General features: G+C 36.7%; 2 protein-coding genes across 2 annotated transcripts; one reads left to right on the forward strand and one right to left on the reverse strand.

Annotated features, from left to right (window-relative positions):
- Positions 1-4167: 4167 nt before the first annotated feature.
- Positions 4168-4898, reverse strand: LOC103416787 (monothiol glutaredoxin-S2-like). Its single transcript, XM_008355010.4, has one exon. The coding sequence runs from the start codon at positions 4713-4715 to the stop codon at positions 4407-4409; it is 309 nt and encodes a 102-aa protein (XP_008353232.1). The 5' UTR covers positions 4716-4898; the 3' UTR covers positions 4168-4406.
- A 10270-nt stretch (positions 4899-15168) lies between these two features.
- LOC103416788 (monothiol glutaredoxin-S10-like) lies at positions 15169-15882 on the forward strand. The gene has a single exon (XM_008355011.4). The coding sequence runs from the start codon at positions 15428-15430 to the stop codon at positions 15734-15736; it is 309 nt and encodes a 102-aa protein (XP_008353233.1). The 5' UTR covers positions 15169-15427; the 3' UTR covers positions 15737-15882.
- Positions 15883-22325: the final 6443 nt, after the last annotated feature.

Below are 22325 nucleotides of genomic sequence, written 5' to 3' on the forward strand. Positions count from 1 at the left end.
ACCTTTACTCACATTCGAGACAACACTCCCAACAAGATTGCTTGCTCCAAAATCGAATAGGCACCGCCCTCCGAATCTCGAGAGCCAGACTCCCAACATGATTACTTCCTCAAAAATCGAAGAGACACTGCTCTCCGAATCTCGAGAGCCAGACCCCCAGCATGATTGCTTTCTCAAAAATCGAAGAGGCATACAAGGAAGCATGTGGAGACAAGCGTAACAGCACACGTGCCGATACATCCATTACTCTGTCAAAAGCAAAAGTATCCCATATCAGCAGGGTTGAACGTACTCTAGATTTGATGGACTTGTTTTGACCCTCAAATTCTTCAGTCGGCCTTATATTCTGGAGGAAACCAGAAAACCCTCCAGCTCAGTTCAAGAATAAGCCTGTGGAAAGTTACTTCTTCAAAAGCAAAAGTATCTCATATCATCTCTTCTCATTTTTCTTCTCTTTATCCTTCATGCTGCTGCAAGATGGGGAGAAGGTGAACAATCAGTCGGAGCTCTGATTGCTTACCTTGTCTGTCACCTCTTTCAGCAGACCCCCTAGCTCGGCGACTTGGGGGACTCCTACTACATGGTTTGTATCGCGCTTGACCAAGCCTGAAACTACAAGTAAGCTTCAAGTGAAATTGATACATTACCTTGTGCATCTCCACCAGTTAAAGATACCACCCCCTGGATGGAGGAAGAGTACTTCCAGAGAAGATGCCACATCTACCTATGAGACAGATAAGGCAAGTCAAGACGACACCACACTCCGATACTTAGAAGTTTCGTGATTACGAGATCATTCTCCCACAATATTTCCTAATGTCATTTGTACTAAATCATTCACTTGTACTCACTAAAGGAGAGCTTGAACCTATGTACTTGTGTAAACCCTTCACAATTAATGAGAACTCTTCTATTCCGTGGACGTAGCCAATCTGGGTGAACCACGTACATCTTGTGTTTGCTTTCCTATCTCTATCCATTTATATACTTATCCACACTAATGACCGGAGCAATCTAGCGAAGATCACAAAAAGCGACCGTTTTCGCTACCTAGGATCTATCTTGCAAGAGAACGGAGAATTAGATGGAGATCTCAACCATAGAATACGAGCTGGATGGATGAAGTGTAAGAGTGCATCCGGCGTGTTGTGTGACCGTCGTAGGCCACTGAAGCTCAAGGGAAAATTTTATAGGACGGCAATAAGGCCAGCGATGTTGTATGGCACAGAATGTTGGGCGGTGAAGCATCAACACGTACACAAAATGGGTGTAGCGGAGATGAGGATGCTTCGTGGGATGTGTGGGCACACGAGAAAGGATAAGATTGGGAATGAGGATATCCGAGGTAAAGTAGGAGTAGCCGAAATTGTAGGAAAGATGAGAGAAAATCGGCTCCGGTGATTTGGACATGTGCAAAGAAGGCCGACTGACGCTCCGGTTCAAAGATGTGACTACGGGACAGAGGTTCAGGGCCGAAGAGGTAGAGGAAGACCTAGGAAAACTTTGGAAGAGACTCTAAGAAAAGACTTAAGTACTTGGATCTAACGGAGGACATGACACAAAACCGAGCGCAATTGCGTTCTAGGATTCATATAGCCGACCCCACTTAGTGGGAAAAGGCTTTGTTGTTGTTGTTGTTGGTTGAAAAGAAACATTCATTAAGTAGAAAAAGTTACAGGCCATATCCAAACAGAAAGCAAAAATAACCCAAAGCAAACTGGGGGGAATCAAATACATAAAGCCCAGCTTAATAAGCAAACTAACGAAAATTAAAACCCTAATCCCTAATTTCCAAACATAGGCTACCGCTGCCGCTAGTATCACGAACGTCTTACTAGTAGCCACCAAAGCAGCAATATTAGAAAAAGCAATTGAGTGGTCAATTCGATCAAGACATCATAACAGAAAACCAACAACTAAAAGTACACTACAACCAGAATTTGTCACTAAAGACACCAAACCGAGAAATAGTCACTAGATCAGAAACACCATGACAAATCCCTTCAAATATATACAAACATAGTAGCATGGATAGAAGGTGAGGCTAAGGAGTATGTAAAATACCCTTACTTTGGCCAAAACCACAGAACACTTGGCCTCGAGGGGATCCCGGCATGCTAGTTAGGGGAGAGAAGTGAGCAAGGGAGAGGGATATGGCATCCATTTTCGATTCGGCGCAGCACCCAGGATGGGGTGTGGGTAGATTATGAAGAGTTAGAAAGGAAAGGTGGGGGGAGATGAAGTTCTGGGTTTGCAAAGGGACGCCCGGAAAAGAGAGAGGGTGGAGAAAGAGCGATGATCGCCAAAGAAAGGGCATGAAGCCCGAAACTGAGACAAGCTCAAGGAAAGGAGGAGACCAAGCTCAAAAACTGAGACAAGATCTTTTATTCATTTATTTTTCTTTGACATTAATAAACGAAAATTAAAAAAGAAGCAGTAGACATCAGCACAATGGATATCAATAATCTGTCACTTTATGGGCAGAGTAATATTTCTTGAAAGCCCTAGGCAGATAGACAGGCAACAAGAACCCAGATAAATTGAAGCACCAAAACCCCATATTAGCAATAGCAAAGCCCTCTCCCAGTTGGCAGAGAGGAGGACGACAACGGTGACGGCGTTGAGCTACCAGAAGTTGCAGAAACAGGGAGATGTTGGTTACAGATCAATGGAATTCTACTCCTTTCTTGTTTGGATGCTTATAGGGTTCTTCCGGCTTGTTAATTTTATTTTTAACTTCTTTCTAGATTTTAAGCTATTTCAGTTACTTTTATCTTCAGTATTAGTTAAAATCCACGTAAACATCTATGTCATTTAATGAATCAATAAGGACTCTTGGATGTTATGTAATCTACGAGTATAAAAAATTGCAAAAATATTTGTTAAAATGTTTGGTATCCCTATATATATAAAAAAGACGAGCTATCCGCCACCAATTCTGCTTAAAACCAGACCGACAAAACGTGGGGACCTAAACTTCCAATACACACTCCACTACTCTACCCCAAACAAAAGAGTGAAATGCCTTGATTTGCATGTTGAGATCAAGTGTATCAAACTTTGGAATTGCTCCAAAACCAAACACATATATTCTTTGCCGTATCTATTAACTACCTAAGACAGTGACAATTATTCATTAGCTTTCGTTAGGCCCATTTCACAGGTTTTTTTTTTTTTCCTTTAGATAGCAAAACCGTCACTTAGCGCTATCATCTAGTAATATTATACTCTACTTATAACAGTAAGTTTTAAATGCCACTAGTGATATTATGAGTAACGAATTGTGTGTGTTATAGTACAAACTTCATCTCTAGTGTATAAAATATGTCGTCGTATTAAAATAATAATAAGAAATATAGCATGAGGGCTGAGGGCTAGAGGAACCCAAACTATCCAATGATCTTCCCAGTTCAAAAAAGTAAAATAAAATAAAATAAAAAACTATATCCCCCAGAAGAGTGGGAAGAGAACTCAATTCCCAATTCAATTGAGCCGAGAAATCTGCTGTAATTGCCTCCCTACAAAGTTATCTTGACATATGATACATTTCATGCTTCACGTATATATATCCAATTTATAGTGGCGATTATAATCATTTCGTTTTCAGTTTTTAGAAAAATGAGAACTAAAAACTATTTTCTTGAGTTTTCAAAATTGATCTTGAGCTTTTAGTTTTTGGTTTTCAGTTCGTATTTATTTTTAGCTAAAAACTAAAACTAGCTACTAAACAAGATTTCGGTTTTCCTAAAAGTGAAAACCAAAAACCAAAAACCAAAAACTAATTATTATCAAACGACCCATTACTAATCACCTCTCACACATGTAAAACTACCTTGCAGAGATAGATATTTCACGTGAATGTGAGTTCATAGCAAGTTTGATGAATGATATTAATTAGTCTAAATATTCTTTTTATCCATTTATAATTATTGTTGTTGTTGTTACAATGAAAGGGAATTATTGTTGTTGTGATCTGGTTCTAGGATATTGGCATTTGCAGAGGGGATTATAACGAGGCTAAATATCCATATGCTTGCATTATTATAACAAATTCTGCTAGTGTTAACCGTTGATTTTGATTGTCCTGAATCCTAATTAACTTAAATCACAACTTAAGCTCGATCTTACATGAACATTGAAATTACGTTGTATAAGTAGGCACCAAGATTAGAAAAGGTAAGATTTTATTACTATAATAATTAACCAGAACCAGAAACATGGCATCTTACAAAAAAGCTAGAGTACATAATAAGTTAATAACCTTATTATATGATATTATATATATATATATATATATATATATTTATTCCGACTCCGATACTTGTTTAGTTAATATCTCAAGCATGCATAACTAGGAATCTTAATAGCTTCTGTTATGCAAGTTAATTAGCCATAGTTTGAATTAATCAAACCCATAATGCTCCGACACGCTTAAGCATGGGGATTAAGGAGCGCTTAAGATGAAGACTCATGACCTCATTGGCTCCACCAACAAGTTCACCACCAATGAACACAGCAGGCACAGTAGGGTTGCATCCAAGCCTAGAGAGAGCTTGCTCTATCTCTCTCCCTCTTTGCATCTGATCAAGCTCATACACTGCTGGGTTCACCCCAAAGTCACAAAGCAGGGTTTTGATCGAGTGCGACATGCAGCACGAGCTCTTGCTGAAGATCACCACTGGTCTCTCTGAAGCCATATTTGTCACCGCATCCATCGCTGATTGAAATGTAGCTAGCAGTACTCTTCAAAAATGTAAGAAGATTAGGGTTTAGGAGAGCAAATGAGAATTGAAGTGAAAGGTGTGTCAAAAAGATTGGGAAGTTGGGAAAAGGGTAAGGAGAGCAATGCGAATAGTTGAGAGGATTGAGGTTTGATGTTGTGAGTATTTGGGGAAGGATGGAAGGTTTTATATAGGGACATGGGAGACTAGTGGATTAGCATTGTTTGCTTTAATAATTCGATGGTGAAGGAAAAACGAGAATTCCAATAGATATTTAAGCCATCCCATCCAAATGCTGCACACTGTAGCTTTATTAGAGCATGAAAGTTGCATGCACAAAAATTAACCGAATCTTTTTGCATACGGAAATTATAGAGACGTGTCCTTTGTACGGCTTCACCTTCATATCTTGTTCTATGATATGCTATTGTCTAAACAGGTACCTTGCTGTATTCTCCTTTTTTTTTTTAATAATTTATTACTCTTGTGCTAGCTAGATTGCTTATTTACATGTTTGTTTAGTGTTTCTTTTATATGACGGTAACACCAAGTCACATATTAATATGAGAACACACTCATTTCCGTTTGTTCTACATTTTCTGCACATAGGAAGGGCTATGGTACTCGGCGAGTTGATGATAAACGGCTAACTACAAGAAAGGGTTTATTGTATTTGATCTGCCGTATCTATCCTTAAGCATCTGCTGAGTTGGAGAAACTAGTTGGTTTTATCCATTTGGGACCTCCTTTTTCGTATTTGGATTCGCATCCAATTCATGAAAAGGATACAGAAAGCCAAGTGAAATGAGAAAATACATGTCCCCAAGAATTATACATATGCAATGTTCAAACCTGTCAAAAACTACTTACAACTCAAAAATTGATCAAGTACTGATGCATAATTAGGTTCCCCACAAGAAGCCTAGCTAATACAAATTGGTTTCATTCCATTCCAAAAATGTTAAAACAAATTTGCGACCTAACGAAAATTTTAATTAACTAATCAGTCTCCTCTCACTTTCGACCGACGATGATACACAGCGGGGTACGTCCTAAATCCAAAAACTGCCGTACATGGAGTGAGATGACAAATCGATATGCAATGAGGTCCTGCCGTGGTCCCAAATGTTATCCCCTATGTATCTTTCCATGTCAAAGTGATGTAGTTTGTTGCTTTTTGTTATTCTATAACTGGAAAAATACATGTATTTAATTTTCTTGTCTATGTTCCTGGAACTTACTAATATCTAGTCTGGACCGCCCATGCATAAACCATGTTTTTGAAAGGTCGATCGAGATGTTGATATATTGTCCATCAGTCATCTCTAGAAGAATGAATCCCATCAAATGGAAAGCTCCTTCACTTTCTTTTGATCGATTTTCCATCACCACTTCGAATCCTGGTCATGCGAATTGATGCTAACGTGTCTCAGGGATACGTATTTATACTCCTCAATTTATATGTATATATATATATATCGGTACTATGATTCTTTATATCATATATATGGAGGAAATGATCATACCTGTGATTTCAGGTCTCATCTCATATTCTCATGCATGTGTGTGTCACGACCTATAGAAAGCCTGTGACAAAGTACTTTATTAAGGAACAATGGCCTTACCTAAATGGCCCAGCATTATGGCAATTGGGAGCCAAGGGTCATCTTGGAGGTTCCATGACCGTACATTACGCGGCTCTCTCGTACTTATTGCAGCATGCATATATATGCATTAATGCATGCATGGCTATTTATCATCGTATTTTATGCATGACTTCCATATAACATATATATATATATATATATATATATATATATATATATATATATATATATAGCAGTGATTCTAATGTTAACTGCACTGCGGATAAAATATTGACAACTGTAAATTTGTAGTATTCAACGGCATATCAAAGACATATATATTAACCCCATATTAACCCATATTAACGACATGTGCAGTTTAAAACATTGAAAAGCTTATACATTAGTATATATAAATATATTTTAGGCTGCACATTTTATTAGACCTGTTATTAAATGCAACTTAGAATAAGTTTATATGTGCAGGACTCTCATACACTAACTTAATACAACATTAATCACTCATGTAGCCTTGTTTCACAAAATAATCTTATGATTCGAAGCATTCATTTCGACTATCAATATTATTCATGCATCATGAACCTTCACACTTTACATTAATGACTCGTTTGGATGTACTTTTAAAATGACTGAAAGCGGTTTTAAATAAAATATTTTTGGGTTTCAAAAACACTTTAAGTGTTTTCTACAAAAAGCACCGGATATGCATTTTTTCTAGGAAGCACTTTAAGTGTTTTTCCATGATTTATTAGCATTTTTACTAAGGATTGTTTCCAAAAACATTTTCACCAAAAACGTTTTCAGTCATTTTAAAAATATTTCCAAATGAGCTCTACCACATGATATATGTACCTTCCATGACTATTCTCTTTCGTTCACACTAGCTAATATGCGAGAGTGTGTGGGGGGATAAGGTCCTTATAATTACACGTGTGTAGGTAGCGTAAGTTGGAAAATGAATGCCAACTTTTTAAGTCAAAAGTTATTAAAGATAAAAAAAAGTAACGCGACGACGGATCGTGGCATCACGCAAATTAGGGTTTTGGGTTGGTGAGGTCAGGTACGTGAGAGGCTCTTGTGTGAGGTCAGGTACAGGCCCTGTACAGATTCTCTCGATTGTTTTATTCCTTCTCAGAAAGGAAAGAAAGGATTCTTTGTATGCTTCGTGAGGACCCCTATTTGCTTTTATCTCACACACAGATATATACAGATATATTAATTTTTGAAAAATAAATAAACATTATACATACATACATACATATATATATATATATATATATTAATGCATGCTTTCGTGGATTCGAAACAGACAGAATAACACTTCTCCGTCCAAAATCTTAAAGCAGAAAGACAAAAAGAATCAAAATCTCTCCCCAACTTATATTGTGCATAAATATGTCATTTCTATTATCGAACAATATATTTTTTATATGATCACTACTTCAGTAGCTTGCTTGCCTGCGATTCGTGCTCTGTTGTTGGTGCTGCTGGCATCTTCTTAGTTCTGACTAAGGAAGATGCTAATTTTGACATCGATATTTTCTTTTGTTCTGTAAGTATCCGCGCGTTAAACACGTTGACAAATTAAGCATGTGTTTGATTTATCTCTATGATCTTGACAAAGGAATTTAAGCTGTATATTGATGATCAAGGGATACCAACATTTTTCAAATAATTAATGGGGGGGGATAGATACGGCATCTCAAGTAGATATATCGTGCTTGCTTTAAAATATCAATTCTTAAGTGATGGATTTGTGACAAGCCAAAAAATATCAGTCTTAAGTGATGGATTTGTGACAATTTGGCTTGTCTTTTATATTTCTGTAAAAATTCTACCAAAATCTTGTCACTTCCAAATTTTCAATCATGATTTGTAAAAATTCTTTGCGAATTTTGTAATAGTCAAAGTAACAATTGTATACACAAAGCTTGAAACCAAATGATATGTAGAATACGTACCTCTTACAAAACTTAAAAGGTAGAGGGAATACGTAAATAGGAATCTTAAGATTTCTTTCAATTAATAATCTTATTTGGTTTGACAACATTCAGGTTACCTACTTTGTTGAAGAAAATCCTAAATTTAAATCACATAAACAACAATTTGTTGAATAATATAACAAAAAATATTTCTCCGAATCATTGTTCTTTTACTAGAGATTTGTAGTTTCGGAGAACATTAGAGATTTTTGGTGATTCATGGCAACGGATGTTAGAGTGTAGAATTTGATGTATGAGATGGTGTCACTTGTAATTAGATTAGAAGATTTGTTAGTTAAGGCAGTTAGTCTTGTGGTTGTAGGAGTATAAATATCTCAACCTTGTATTACTTGGATATTAAGAAATATAACAAGAATATTCTTGTTCTCTCTCTAAGTTCTTTCTTTCTCTCTCTAAGTTTTATGCATTCTTCTTCTTTGTTGCATAAGATTGATCTTGGTTAACATGGTATCAGAGAAAAAATGGGATTATAAAGAAGAAATCTTTGTTAGCTACTATTCAGGAGTCTGAGTGTACTGATTTGTCTCTCATTGAACCAACTACATACAAAACTGCAATGAAGGATCCCACTTCGTTTAAAGCTATGCAAGAAGAGGTCAATGCTTTAAATAAACAAGGTACCTAGAGTCTGTTGGTTTTACCTTCTACAAAGAATTTGGTGGGATGCAAGTGGATATTCAAGATAAAGAGACATTCTGACGGCATTATTGCTCAACATAAAGCTCGCCTAGTAGCTAAAGGGTTCAGTCAAGAACCTAGGATTGACTATGAGGAAACCTTCAATCTTGTGGTTAAACCCACAACTATTAGGCTAGTATTAGCTCTTGCAGCTCAATTCAGTTAGCCTTTTAGGCAACTAGATGTAAGAAATGCCTTTTTACATGGCATTTTGGAAGAAGAAGTGTAAATGGCTCCAGGGTTTGCAGATGTGAATCATCCTCATCTAGTTTGCAAGCTACACTAGTCTCTATATGGACTCAAGCAAACTCCTCGAGCTTGGAATGACAGATTCACAAAGTTCTTGCCTCATTTGGGTTTCCAAAACACCTATTCTGATTCTTCTTTGTTTGTCAAGAAGGGTGATTCTGGTATTGTCATTCTCTTGCTTTATGTGGATGATATTATTATCACAAGAAGTGCAGCTATGCAACAAGTTATTCATGCCTTAACAACTGAGTTTGACATCAAGGATTTAGGAAACTTGCATTTGTTTTTGGGTATTCGCGAACTATAACTGGATTATGTTTGTCTCAGTCCAAATATATTTTAGATCTTCTTACTAAAACTAAGATGGTTGATTGTAAACCCTGTGATACTCCTTGTTTGCCTTACAACAAGCTTCTCAAAGATGATGGTGATCCCTTATATCAATCCTACCTTATACAGAAGTGTGGTAGGTGCATTGCAGTATCTCACATTTACAAGGCCCGATATAGCTTTCTCTGTCCATCAAGTGTGTCAGTTCATGCAAAATCCTATTGTAATACCCTGAAAATTTAAATATATGAATATGTGGAGAAAATAAAAAAATAATCGATTTATGGGTATAAAAATTTAATTGAGAAATTTTAAAAATTTATGTTCTCAAAAATTATTATAATTCACATCGTAAAAATTTATCGATAGGTGAGAAAAAGACAAAAATGCTCTTGGTTGACCAAACGAAATTATACGGAGATGAATTCTAATCCTTGTATGTTTTGTTGTATTTCTTGACATAATTGGATAGAAGAAGATCCTACGAGCGCATAAGCGCAAACCGTTCGTGAAACGGAGTTATAATGAATGAGTTATTAGCGTTTAAAGTTAGGGACATTTTTGTAAATTTAATCCCTTTTAGAAGTCTCTAGATTTTCTGGAGCACTGAGATTATGCCACGTGTGTGGCTGGGATGAAAGGAAAGGAAGAGAAATGAGAGAGATGGACGGCTGAGATGAAAAGGAGAGAAGAGAAATGAGGGGGGATATGCCCAATCGGGGGAGGAAGAAAGGAGGGAAATGAGGAGGAAGAGAAGAAGGGGAACCGGACCCTCCATTGACCTGTGCCCCAACCCGGTTTCTGGGTGATTTTCCGACAAGAAATCGTCGGTTTTTCCGGCAAATTGAAAATTGCCAACACCTGAACTTGTCTCAGCGACCCTCCCTCTTCCATTTCCACCAAAAATTTATTGGGTTTGAGTTTGAATTCGGGTAGAACGGAACCCGTGGGTTCTGAGGGTGCCACGGCGGAATTCCGACAATCATGAAGGTAATGTCGACCACCACAACCATCAAATCACTTCTCCTGAGGCCATGAACAAAGCCCAAACAATTTTAGGGGTGGTGGTGTTGCGAATTGGTCAAATTGAAGAACACCCAAATTCCAAGGTTCCGATGGTTTCGAGGGAAATTGGAGCTTTTCCTGGCCAAATTGGGCTTAGTCACAGGTATAAAAATTGCTCCTGTAAAATTTGGTAATTTTTGGAATTAGTTGAATTTTTCCAGCGAGTCGGGGCGGTCAACTGCCCCGTGCGGCTGCGCGTGGCCAGTGGACCGATGCTGTCATTTTATGCAAATTTAGATATTTTAAATCCGTAATTGGTAATCATTTGATGTGTTTCGATTGCGAAAGCTAATGTTGAATATTTCTGATTCTAAAATATTTTCAAAAATGGCTATAAGAATGGATTTAAACGGAATTATGAATTACAAAAGGCTTGATCCCGCTAAAGGGTACGTAGGCAGTCTAACAAGAGTTAGATCCAGCCTTAATAACCGAGATTTAATCTTTAGTTAGGAATTGGATTTAAGAGAAGAAATTGGTAATAAATTATTAAAATTTAATCGTATGTTTTGGTAAGTTAATTATAGTTATAATTTTTGTGAGGAATTAAGAAAATTAAATAAAAAATAGTGATTATTGGTAGTAATGTAACAAGAGTTTAATTTTGGGTCTATCATCGAAATCATTTTCCGAAAATAAATATTTTAGGGGCAGGGCATTACACCTATGGTTTCTCATTTTATTGCAGTCAAACGTATCCTGAGGTATTTAAAGGGTACTCTTCATCATGGCATCCATTATTCAAAGGGATCCATGCAATTAAAGGCCTTTAGTGATGTTGATTGGGCAGGAAACCCTAATGATAGGAGGTCTACTACTGGCTTGGCTGTGTTTTTAGGGAACAATCCTATTTCTTAGTCTTCCAAGAAGCAATTGATAGTCTCTCAATCCTCCATAGAGGCTGAGTATCAAGCCTTGTCATCCACTTCTGCTGAAAATAGATTGGATCAAGCAACTGTTAGAATTTCTGCAGGTTCCTTTCTCCTCAACACCTGTTTTATTCTATGATAATTTGTCAGTCATTGCTTTGGCTTTTAATCCAGTTCAACATCAACGCACTAAGCACTTAGAGGTTGATGTTCACTTTGTGCGTGAAAGAGTTGATAAGAAACAGCTATCTGTCCAGTTTATGTCATCCAAGGAGCAGTTTGTTGATATTTTGACCAAATGATTGAGTTCTCCTTTGTTTCATGCTCATTGTAACAATCTCATGCTCTGTACATCAAAGCATGAGTTTGCGGGGGGATGTTAGAGTGTAGAATTTGATGTATGAGACATATCTCAACCCTGTATTACATGGATATTAAGAAATATAACAAGAATATTCTTCTTCTTCTTCTCTCTCTCTCTCTCTCTCTCTCTCTCTCTCTCTCTAAGTTTTCTGCATTCTTCTTCTTTGTTTCATAAGATTGATCTTGGTTAACAACGGACTCATCACTCTTCAATGGGTAATGCTAAGGAGACCAAATTTGCAAACCAAATTTACAAACCAAATGTTGTGGTTGTTGATGATTGGATTATTACTTAAGCGTTGATTAACGTGCTTATTTCCTATTGGTGACACATCATTTAGTTTGCAAATTTGGTTTAAAACTTTGGTCCCCCTAGCATTACCCCTCTTCAATTAAAGAGGGCCTTTATTTACCTGAAGGGCCTTGTTCAACCTAGGGTCAACCTTCAAGGTGTTAACAAATCAAAAGGCGAAAAGAAGAGATCGATATTGATTGCAAAACTCTGAATCTTATTTTATAGACAAACGAAAAAATAATCAGAACAATTGTCAAGAACGACTACACGACACTAATGCAACATCTTGCCAAAACATAATTTGGAACAAACAGGAAAGCACTCTAACCTTAATTAGTAGAAAATATGAAATAAATTAAACAATCTTTGTTGAACAATCTTTTTTCAACACCACTCACCATCAAGCTAATAGTGGTATTCAACGTTATAAGTTTGCTAAGAAAAGCCGATGAGTATGCCCTTCTTGATACCCATGCCAATGCTGATGTAAATTTTTATTGCCAGTGTCAATGTCAATGAAAGCTTCTAACCCCAATGCGAACTTCCCATGTCAATGCAAACTTTCATTGGCAACACTAATGTCAATACCAAATAACATAAAATAACAAACTGGTGCCGAGTGAAGATAAAGCGGGTCAACATCCATCCTAGACAAGCACAAGCAACCAATGTATGTCCAAAGACTCCAAAGTAAGCACCACCTTCATTTTCGTGACGAACATCATCCTAGACCAAAGGCGGAACTACAATCAGAGACTAAGGTGGCCTGTAGCTCAAGGGGGAAAAGTTTGAAAAATTATGACTAATTTCTAGACCTCCTAACCATTTTGCATGAATTATCCCAACCTACTAACAAGAAATTAGCCACCCAACAACTCAAAATTCTCCGAAAATGGAAACCAGACTAATGCATTGAAACTTCTTGTTAAAAAGAAAATAAGGAAACAAACTTATACGTTTGCAGGAAAGAAAAATTATTAGCCCACCCTTGATAAAGTTCCTAATTCCGCCAACATGATCATGATTCACTTTTACATTTTCCAACAGGACAAACAGAAAAACAATCTTTGTAGAACAAGTATACCAAATCCACAATGACAAGCTAACTTAGAACTTATACTACGTCTAAAGACTAACTTAGAAAACAAAACAATCTCCCAAAAGTTCCTAACTTTATATTTTCCAACACTTGAAAATTATTAACCCTCGGGTTTGGACGACAACAAGTCAACACTAAACGTTTCCATGATAGTTCTTTTGATGATTATCTTGAGTACAACTGTACAAGCACGATCATTGACGCTATAAATCCACATATGTTATAATATAACTAAACAACAAAATGTGTTTAATATTCTTGAAAAAATCGTTGTGACTTAAGACACACAACACATAGAAGTGGCAAGGCCAGTTCCATCTCTCTCACTCTCTTTTTAAAATTCTCTTTTGAGTTCGGATTGATATTCTAACTAGGCAATCACACATCATCTGCAAATTTGCCAACTTAAAATTCTTAAATCCCGATGCATGCATCACAGCATCATCGTCTGTGTGATGCAACTTCTATTCGTGAGCGTCTTCATCAAACACCTAATTATATCAAGTTTGACATCATGCTTAAGTTCCTCTCAAATTTGTAACAAAGGGTGTTTTCGTCCACAAATAAAAACCCAGTCTCTTAACTTAATTTTTTAAAGGGTTTTTTTATTAACATTCCACATAATGTTGAATAACCTCGCATTAAAATTTATTATTAAATTACATATATACCCTAATATGCAATGACTATTTAGGCATCATAAGGTTTTTTTTTTTTTAATAAAACTTTTAAATGCATCCCAATCACTTTTATCATGTATATCTCATTATTATTTTTCTCTTCAAGCTCTGAAAAAGTCACTTCCACCCTCCACTATAGAAAAAGAAAAAAAAAAGAAAACTCAAACTAACCAATAAAAGTACAAATACTTTGACTGAAAAAAAAAATATTTTTGACAAATTAAACATGAAACCAACGTTTTAAAAACTTAACATGAGATAAGACTTTATAATTTTTCTTTGTTTTAGTGATATCAACCACGTCATCAATCAAATTAAGGCATTCTATGTAACCAATGATTGGTGATCCGTGCAGAGATATCAACGAAAATAGCTTTTGACTGGTCATGGAGCCTACGATTTAGTTCAGTTATGAAAAGCTAATCCTGCTTACTTTTATCATTGATAAGACAGTGAGACCTACCCATTCAAATAAAACCCCCAATTACAAATTGAATGTTTCATGCAATTACACAGTACAAACTCGATTGCAGCAAGTTATTCGGAGGTAATAAAATTCATGTTATTTGAAGATAATAAAATTCTTTGTTTGGTTTAACATCTAAATTTGTGAGGGTTCCGATTGACGGGTACCAATTTTTGGTTAGCTATCCAAATTTACCATTTTTTGCGTACTTAAACAGGATCGATCACAAAGCGATGTCTCTACATGGGACATTGAGTTTGCATCTAGGATGTGGTTAGTATGATGTATATGTAGAAAATAAAGGGTGTATGAAGAGAGTGCATGGTTTGAGGGTATTATGAAAAAGTACGTGAGGTGTATTAAGTAAGACAAACTTCAACTAAAAAAAAAAGTCTGGGGTGTATAAAGTACGTGAGTTGTATTAAATAATATGTAAGTATAATTAAAACAACCCTTTTTAAAATATTTTTTTTCAATCTTTCATATTCCACTTTACGCCACGTTTGGCTTATCTCTATAGTGTCTTAGATTCTTAGCACATAAGTTAGTGTATTAACTATTGAGCCAAACAAGTGCCTTTCATATCAAGGGCAGTTTGGGCATCAATCCAAATATCTAAAGGAACCTTTCGCATTCCCTTTTCCCTATCGGATTTAAAGCATGCATATAATATGTAATTCCACCTTGCTAGCTTCCCATTTGGCGCCTATATATACATGCCCATAAGATATCAAATTCCATCACCAAACCAATCTACTACTAGTAAGTTGCATGCAAACCCACAAGCTTCTTTACCTACATTTGCTCCATTTCCACAATTTTCGCTCACATTCCCATCTAGTTTCTTGGCTTCCACACAAAAGTTCCTTCAAGTCTTTAAACCCTAATCCGATATCGTAAGCATCCTTACCAACTAATTTTCATTTAGCCACATATTCATTCCACTTCTTGGGTACATTTTAATTTCTTTCTAGCCATTTGAGAACAACAGTATATCCATTAATGGATCGTGTAACAAAATTGGCATCACAAAATGCCGTAGTGATATTCAGCAAGAGCTCGTGCTGCATGTCCCATGCAGTCAAGAGACTGTTTTACGAACAAGGGGTCAGTCCTGAAATCTATGAGCTCGATGAGGAGTCAAGAGGGAAGGAGATGGAGTGTGCTTTGACAAGGCTAGGTTGCCAACCTTCAGTGCCTGCTGTCTTCATTGGTGGCAAATTTGTAGGCTCAGCCAATACAGTCATGACACTTCATCTCAATGGGTCGCTAAAGAAATTGCTAAAAGATGCAGGAGCATTGTGGCTCTAATTAGCAACATTAATTAGCAGATGCTCCACTTAATATGTGTCTCAAATAGTTAAAAGGGATAACTTAGTTGTATTTTTCCTTTTGCTTTCCTCTTGTTACATCCAGCGGCTTAAAGTACAATGGAACTACATATCACTTTTTTTTTTTTTTTTGAGAAACAACTACATATCACTTTTGAGTATTTGTCTAAATATACTTTTTGAAGTTTAGCACTATATACAGGTAATCTTTTTCTCTCACATCATCCACGTACATAATACTTTACTAAATATCTGTCCCTATAGATCAAACTTTTAGTAGCTGTAACCCAAAAGAAAATGCATCATACAATATTGTTTCAGATTGATATATACTAATATAGTGGGTTGAATTAGCTAATTAAGAAAATGAATAAATGGAAGACAAAAGAAGATGTTTAGCATATGCCACCACAAACAAAATAAATAAGGCTAGGATGCTCTCTGAGTAAATTAATTAATTAGCCTATATAGCTAGGTTAGTGCCATGCAAAAGCATTATTCGGACGCGAAATGGCTGAAGATCGGTGCATAAATTTGCGTCACGTACCCTCTTGAGTAAAACTCTGAAATTCTACCGGCGGAGATGTTCCATTTCAATTGCAGATGTCTTGTCAATAATGAAAGTTATGGATATATTATAAAGAACTTTAACGAAAAGATTATGTTACTGTTTATTTTAACGAAAAATCATATTTTTACACTAAACAGTCAATTCTGGTACTATTCATTTTACTCTTTATTTTGTCCTTATCATTAAAACTTAAAATTTTCAAACCATTTTCATTAATTTTCTTTATATTATATTCTTTGATGGCTAAATCTAAATTAAAATTGGATTATCGGCTTTATTGCAGCTATATGAACATATATATCCTTGGTAGTGTTGTTCCATCACGCATATATGGCCCTTCCAGTAATCCGATGTTCATCTGGACAGCTTTGAGCCTTACATAAACACATGTGGCCTTTCCAATTTATAAATGCTTATTCCTGTTACCCTTGTTTACAATAAAAAATATTATTAGGCCTTGGTTTGGCCTAATAAGACAATTTGCAAAGGAAATTTAACTTGGACTTTTAGTTTACTCTAAATGAACAGTGTATTAGGACAGATGATACGTCATCTATTTCTATTGAGGAAAAATAGTTTGGAAAAACTAAATGTGGTTAGTTTTGTTATTAGTTGTGGTTAGTTAGAATTGTAAAAGTTTAGTTAAGGAAGTTAAGGGTATAAATGTAAAGAGCCCAAGGCTATATATATACACATCCATGTAATTGTTTATTGACTGAAATGAAATACAATCTTGTAGAAGAAGCTTTGCTTTTCTTTATGGTATCTCGCCTTATCGCTTCACAACATCGTTTCCACCTTCCGCATCGATCGATCTTCTCTTGATCGTTTCTTGTTGTTTCAACTCTGATTCTTCGGTTTTTCTTCTCCGATCTCTCTTCTGTTCGTTGATTGCTTCTTGTTTTGGGATCATGGCTTCTCCATCTGAATCGTCCCTAATTGGATCGTCTTCTCCGAGTCAAAACCCTAATTTGGCTTCTAATCCTCCTTCTCTGAATTCGTATACTTCTCTTACGATTCACAACATTGGAAGTATGGTGCCGATCAAATTGAAAAGCTCCAACTATCTTCCATGGCGAGCGTTGTTTGCTCCTATTTTCCGGCGATATAAGCTTCTTGGTGTGATTGATGGAACTGAGATTTGTCCACCGCCTCTCTTGTTTGATCGCTCGCTGAATCCTGCTTTTGAGGAATGGTATGAAAAAGATCAAAATCTCCTGATCTGGTTGAATTCCACACTTTTTGAAGAGATAATTCCATTCACGGTTGGGGTTTCGTCTTCTCGCGAGCTTTGGGTGAAGCTTGAACAACGTTTTGGTGGTGTTTCGGAGGCTTACATTCATCAATTGCGATCCCGTCTTCAATCGGTTCAGAAAGGCTCCAATTCTATCTCTGTTTATCTCCAGCAAATCAAGGAAATTGCGGATTCATTACATGCTGCGAGTTCTTCTGTCTCCGATCGTGATCTCATTGGTGCCACTTTACATGGTTTACCTGATGAGTTTGAGTCATTCATCGACTTTATCATGCTTCGCTTGTCTTCTACGTCTCTTGATGAACTTCACGGTCTCTTACTTACTAAGGAACTTTCTATGGCTCGACGGAAAACAGTCGCCTCTACGGTTGAACCTTTTCAGGCCTTCTCAGTGCAATCTCGGCCTCATCTACTTCCTACTCCCTCTGCCTTTGCTGCTCAGTCTTCACCTCTTCAATTCAAATCTCATTAGCTAGAGTACTAAGAAACAAAGCACGGTTGCTCGTTCCTCCACAGAAGCCGAATATAGGTCTCTGGCTCACACCGTTGCAGAACTTACTTGGGTCTGCAAAATTCTGCGTGATCTTCATTGTTCTCTTCCTAAACTGCCTACACTTTGGTGTGATAACCTCTCCGCCATCTCCTTAGCTTCCAATCATGTCTTTCATGCTCGTACTAAGCATATCGAACTTGACTACCACTACATTCGCGAACTGGTTTTAGCTCATCTACTTAAAGTGCAGTTTGTTTGCAGTGCCGATCAATTGGCTGATCTACACACTAAGTCTTTGTCCAAAACCAGGTTCCGCTACTTGTGTTCCAAGCTTCCTCTTGGCATCAATTATGATTCCACCTCTCGCTTGAGGGGGTGTATTAGGACAGATGATACGTCATCTATTTATGTTGAGGAAAAATAGTTTGGAAAAACTAAATGTGGTTAGTTTTGTTATTAGTTCTGGTTAGTTAGAATTGTAAAAGTTTAGTTAAGGAAGTTAAAGGTATAAATGTAAAGAGCCCAATGCTATATATATACACATCCATGTAATTGTTTATTGACTGAAATGAAATACAATCTTGTAGAAGAAGCTTTGCTTTTCTTTACAGTGCACGCCTAAATTGTTTTTAACTTGTCAAAAATACCATAATCTCAGTCTTTCCTCTTGACTGAAGAGAGTATTAAATGTGAAGTACTTTGGTGTTTTAGAGGGAAGGTGATCGTGAATTTAGGCAAAACCACCGTATTGGTTATGCTGATCTTCATTCATCCCTAAAATATTTTGGATTATTTTCCTATTAATGCATCAATTTTTGGAAAGTAATCCTAGGTTGGCTTCAAATGAGAACACAAGAAGCATTGATGGAAGAGATGGATGGTATATTAAATACAAGCGAAGGACATAGAGGAAAGAACACTCAAATCATATAACAAAACATACTACAAGCTTTCAAACTAAAAGCTCATGAGACAACTTGAAACCAAGACCTTAGAACTTTAGGAAACCTTCCTTTAGACTCTTAGACCAATTAGAATTTGCTCCATTTCCATCTCTTTTGCATAGTATCAATTAACTAGCCTTAAGACAGTTAGTCTGTTTGGTTGTAACCCTTTACAAGGAAGCATTTTTACCCAATCAGAGCTCAATCGATTGTTCTTAATTCATATAGGTATGTACTTTGCTTGATTGTGATATTAAGCAATATTAATATCAATTTCAGTTACTTATTGCTTTTATTGCTTATTGTCTTTACTTTCTGTTGTGAATGACTGACGTGGTATGTTTAAATATAACTAGTTTGTATTTAACCCCATCTCAGTAGTTTATGATCCAACATCAAGAAACAATTAAAGTTCTTAACATGCAAGACATTAAAAAGTACCAAACTTGAGCCAAACGTTGGCACAATTCTTTATAAAAAAAAAGTTCTCCTACTTGTGGTGCAAGTACTCAATATACATATAATGTATTCTAATATATTACAATTTTATGTTGGCAGAAGCCAACAGTGGCACATCTGATAATTAACAAACCAAATGATTAAGCCTCTTTGAAGGCCAAAGTGTGAAGCCTATACCAACTGAGAAACAAAACTACTCTGCGAGCCAACAATGTTTGTTTTCACACGAACAACATTGATCATCATGATCATCATTTGGTATTGTTATGGAGTGTGCTAGTAGAATATATGAAGTTATGTTTCCCTTTCGATGTACTAGCTCATCTCATTACGCACTCAGTAACAAATTCAGAAGTTTTCTTTCCCAAATAAGATTGTTTACACATAATTTAGGTTGTTTTTACTTCCTACTCTTCAGTTGCTTTGAGATATTTTGTCGAACATTCTGCTCAAATAAAAGCCATGCAATCAAGGAAAACATCAAATGTACATTAGATACTTTCATATATCACAATAATAAAAAGTGGAACAATTAATATACACGGACCCTAATGTGAAAATCGACGAGTGCATATACTTAGTTATCACTATATATAATCTTTTGCATTATCATCATCTCATTCTAAAGTGGAGGAACTACTAAGGAATAAGGTAGCTGGGAATTAATGTACATAGCAAAGCTAAATTTTCTGTTGATTATTGACTCAAACAAAGTAGTCTAAAACCAACAATTGATTTCGGCTACTTTTGTGGTCAAAATTGTTGGTTGGCATGCTACATGTGGGAAACAAAAATTACATGCAATTGTGCCTAACTCTTTTGACTTGATGGTAGGCCTTTGGCCATTGATGTCTTTGAGAAGCTTTTCTTTGGCTATAAAAGGGGAGCAAGGTGCAGCCCATAAGCATTGAAGAGGAGAACAAGGAAGAGAGAAAAATAGCAAGAAGCCATTCGGCATAGAGAAGAATTTTCTCAAATTGTCTTGCTTTGTATTTTTTGTTTTCTCTTCCTATTGTAAGTGTGAGAGCTTGGGTTATTCGGGTCTTTGGGAAATTGAGTGATAAACACTATTGTATGTTCTCATTGATTATAGTGGAATACTCCGTCGTCTCCAAACTGGATGTAGGCATTGCCGAACCAGTATAAATCTTGGTGTTCTTGTTGATAGTGGTTTTTTTTCTGTTCTGTTTAACTATTCACTTACAGTTGAATGCCGCTTCCGCACAACAAGTGGTATCAGAGCCCAGTTCCGTAAATAGTGTTGGCACTACAGTTCCGTGAACAGTGAACTGCTACAGTATATGTGAACAGTATTGTACCTGTGAACAGTGCATTATTTGTGAACAGTGCCGAGTAGATGGCTGGAGATAAAGATGAATCTGTAAAGAGGGGGTCAGCATCGTCTTCGTCTACATCCAATAGACATCCAACTACTACTACAAGGTTAGAGGTTGATAAATTCAATGGCTCTAATAATTTTGGTATGTGGCAATGTGAAGTTATGGATGTGTTGTATCAACAAGAGTTGGATATGGTTCTGGAAGATAAACCAGAAGATATTGATGACAAGCAGTGGACGCGAATTAATCTTCATGCTTGTGCTGCTATTCGATCGTTCCTTGATAAGGAGTTGAAATACCCGTATATGAAGGAAACTTCTGCTAAGGAGTTATGAACGAAATTGGAGGAGAAGTATATGACCAAGAGCGCAGAAAATCGCCTCTTCTTGAAGAAGCGACTCTTCCGATTTCAGTATCGTCCAGGTATCTCTATGCACGAACACCTCAATGATTATAATAAAATACTTTCTGATTTAGCAAACCTTGATGTGAAAATTCCTGACGAGGACAAGGCATTATGTTTGTTAAATTCATTGCCTGATGATTATGATCATTTGACAACTACTCTGTTGTATGGAAAATCCGAGGTGAAACTTGATGAGGTGTCTGCGGCATTGGTGAATCATGAGTGTCGTAAGAAGGAACTGAAGACTCATAATTCACAAACCGAGGCATTTGTTGCAAGGGGTCGAACAGAGGAAAGAAAATCTGGGAAGCGGGGAAAATCTCGTTCAAAGTCACGAGGGAAGTTTCCTGCTAAAGATGAATGTGCTTTTTGTCGCCAAAAGGGTCATTGGAAGAAAGACTGCCCCAAATTGAAGAACAAAGAGAATGAGAAAGCAGGTTCTGAAGCAAATATTGCAAAATCTGGAGATGATGATGATTTCGAGTTTGCTTTGGCTAGTTCATATGCTGATGGTCACTCAAATGAGTGGATTTTGGATTCAGGTTGCACCTATCATATGTGTCCCATTCGGGAATGGTTTTCTAATTTCGAGGAGCTGGATGGTGAAGTTGTTTTGATGGGTAATAATAATGCCTGCAAAACACAAGGGATAGGCAAAATTTGTTTGAAGATGCATGATGGAACAATCAGATAATTAAGTGATGTTCGGTATGTACTGGATATGAAGAAAAATCTCATCTCACTAGGTGCATTGGAATCCAAGGGTCTCAAGATCACCATGGAGGGTGGAGTTCTTAAAGCTGTGTACGGGGCACTGGTGGTGATGAAAGGTATAAGACGAAATAACTTGTATTTCTTGCAGGGGAGTACAATTATTGGTGGAGCAGCTGTCACCGAAGCTGCTGACGCAGATAGCACAGACACCACGAGGTTATGGCATATGCGTCTTGGGCATGCTGGTGAAAAAGCGTTGCAAGGATTGGTGAAGCAAGGTTTATTGAAAGGTGCAAAGGCATGCAAATTGGAATTCTGTGAGCATTGTGTGTTGGGTAAGCAAACTAGAGTAAAATTTGGCACTGCTATTCACCACACTAAAGGCAT

Source organism: Malus domestica, chromosome 16 (genome assembly GCF_042453785.1).
Source record: "Malus domestica chromosome 16, GDT2T_hap1".
NCBI lineage: Eukaryota > Viridiplantae > Streptophyta > Magnoliopsida > Rosales > Rosaceae > Malus > Malus domestica.

Bases quoted from the DNA above. Each gene is read 5' to 3' on its own strand.
- LOC103416788 (XM_008355011.4), top strand. From the start codon at position 15,428: ATGGATCGTGTAACAAAATTGGCATCACAAAATGCCGTAGTGATATTC.
- LOC103416787 (XM_008355010.4), bottom strand. From the start codon at position 4,715: ATGGATGCGGTGACAAATATGGCTTCAGAGAGACCAGTGGTGATCTTC.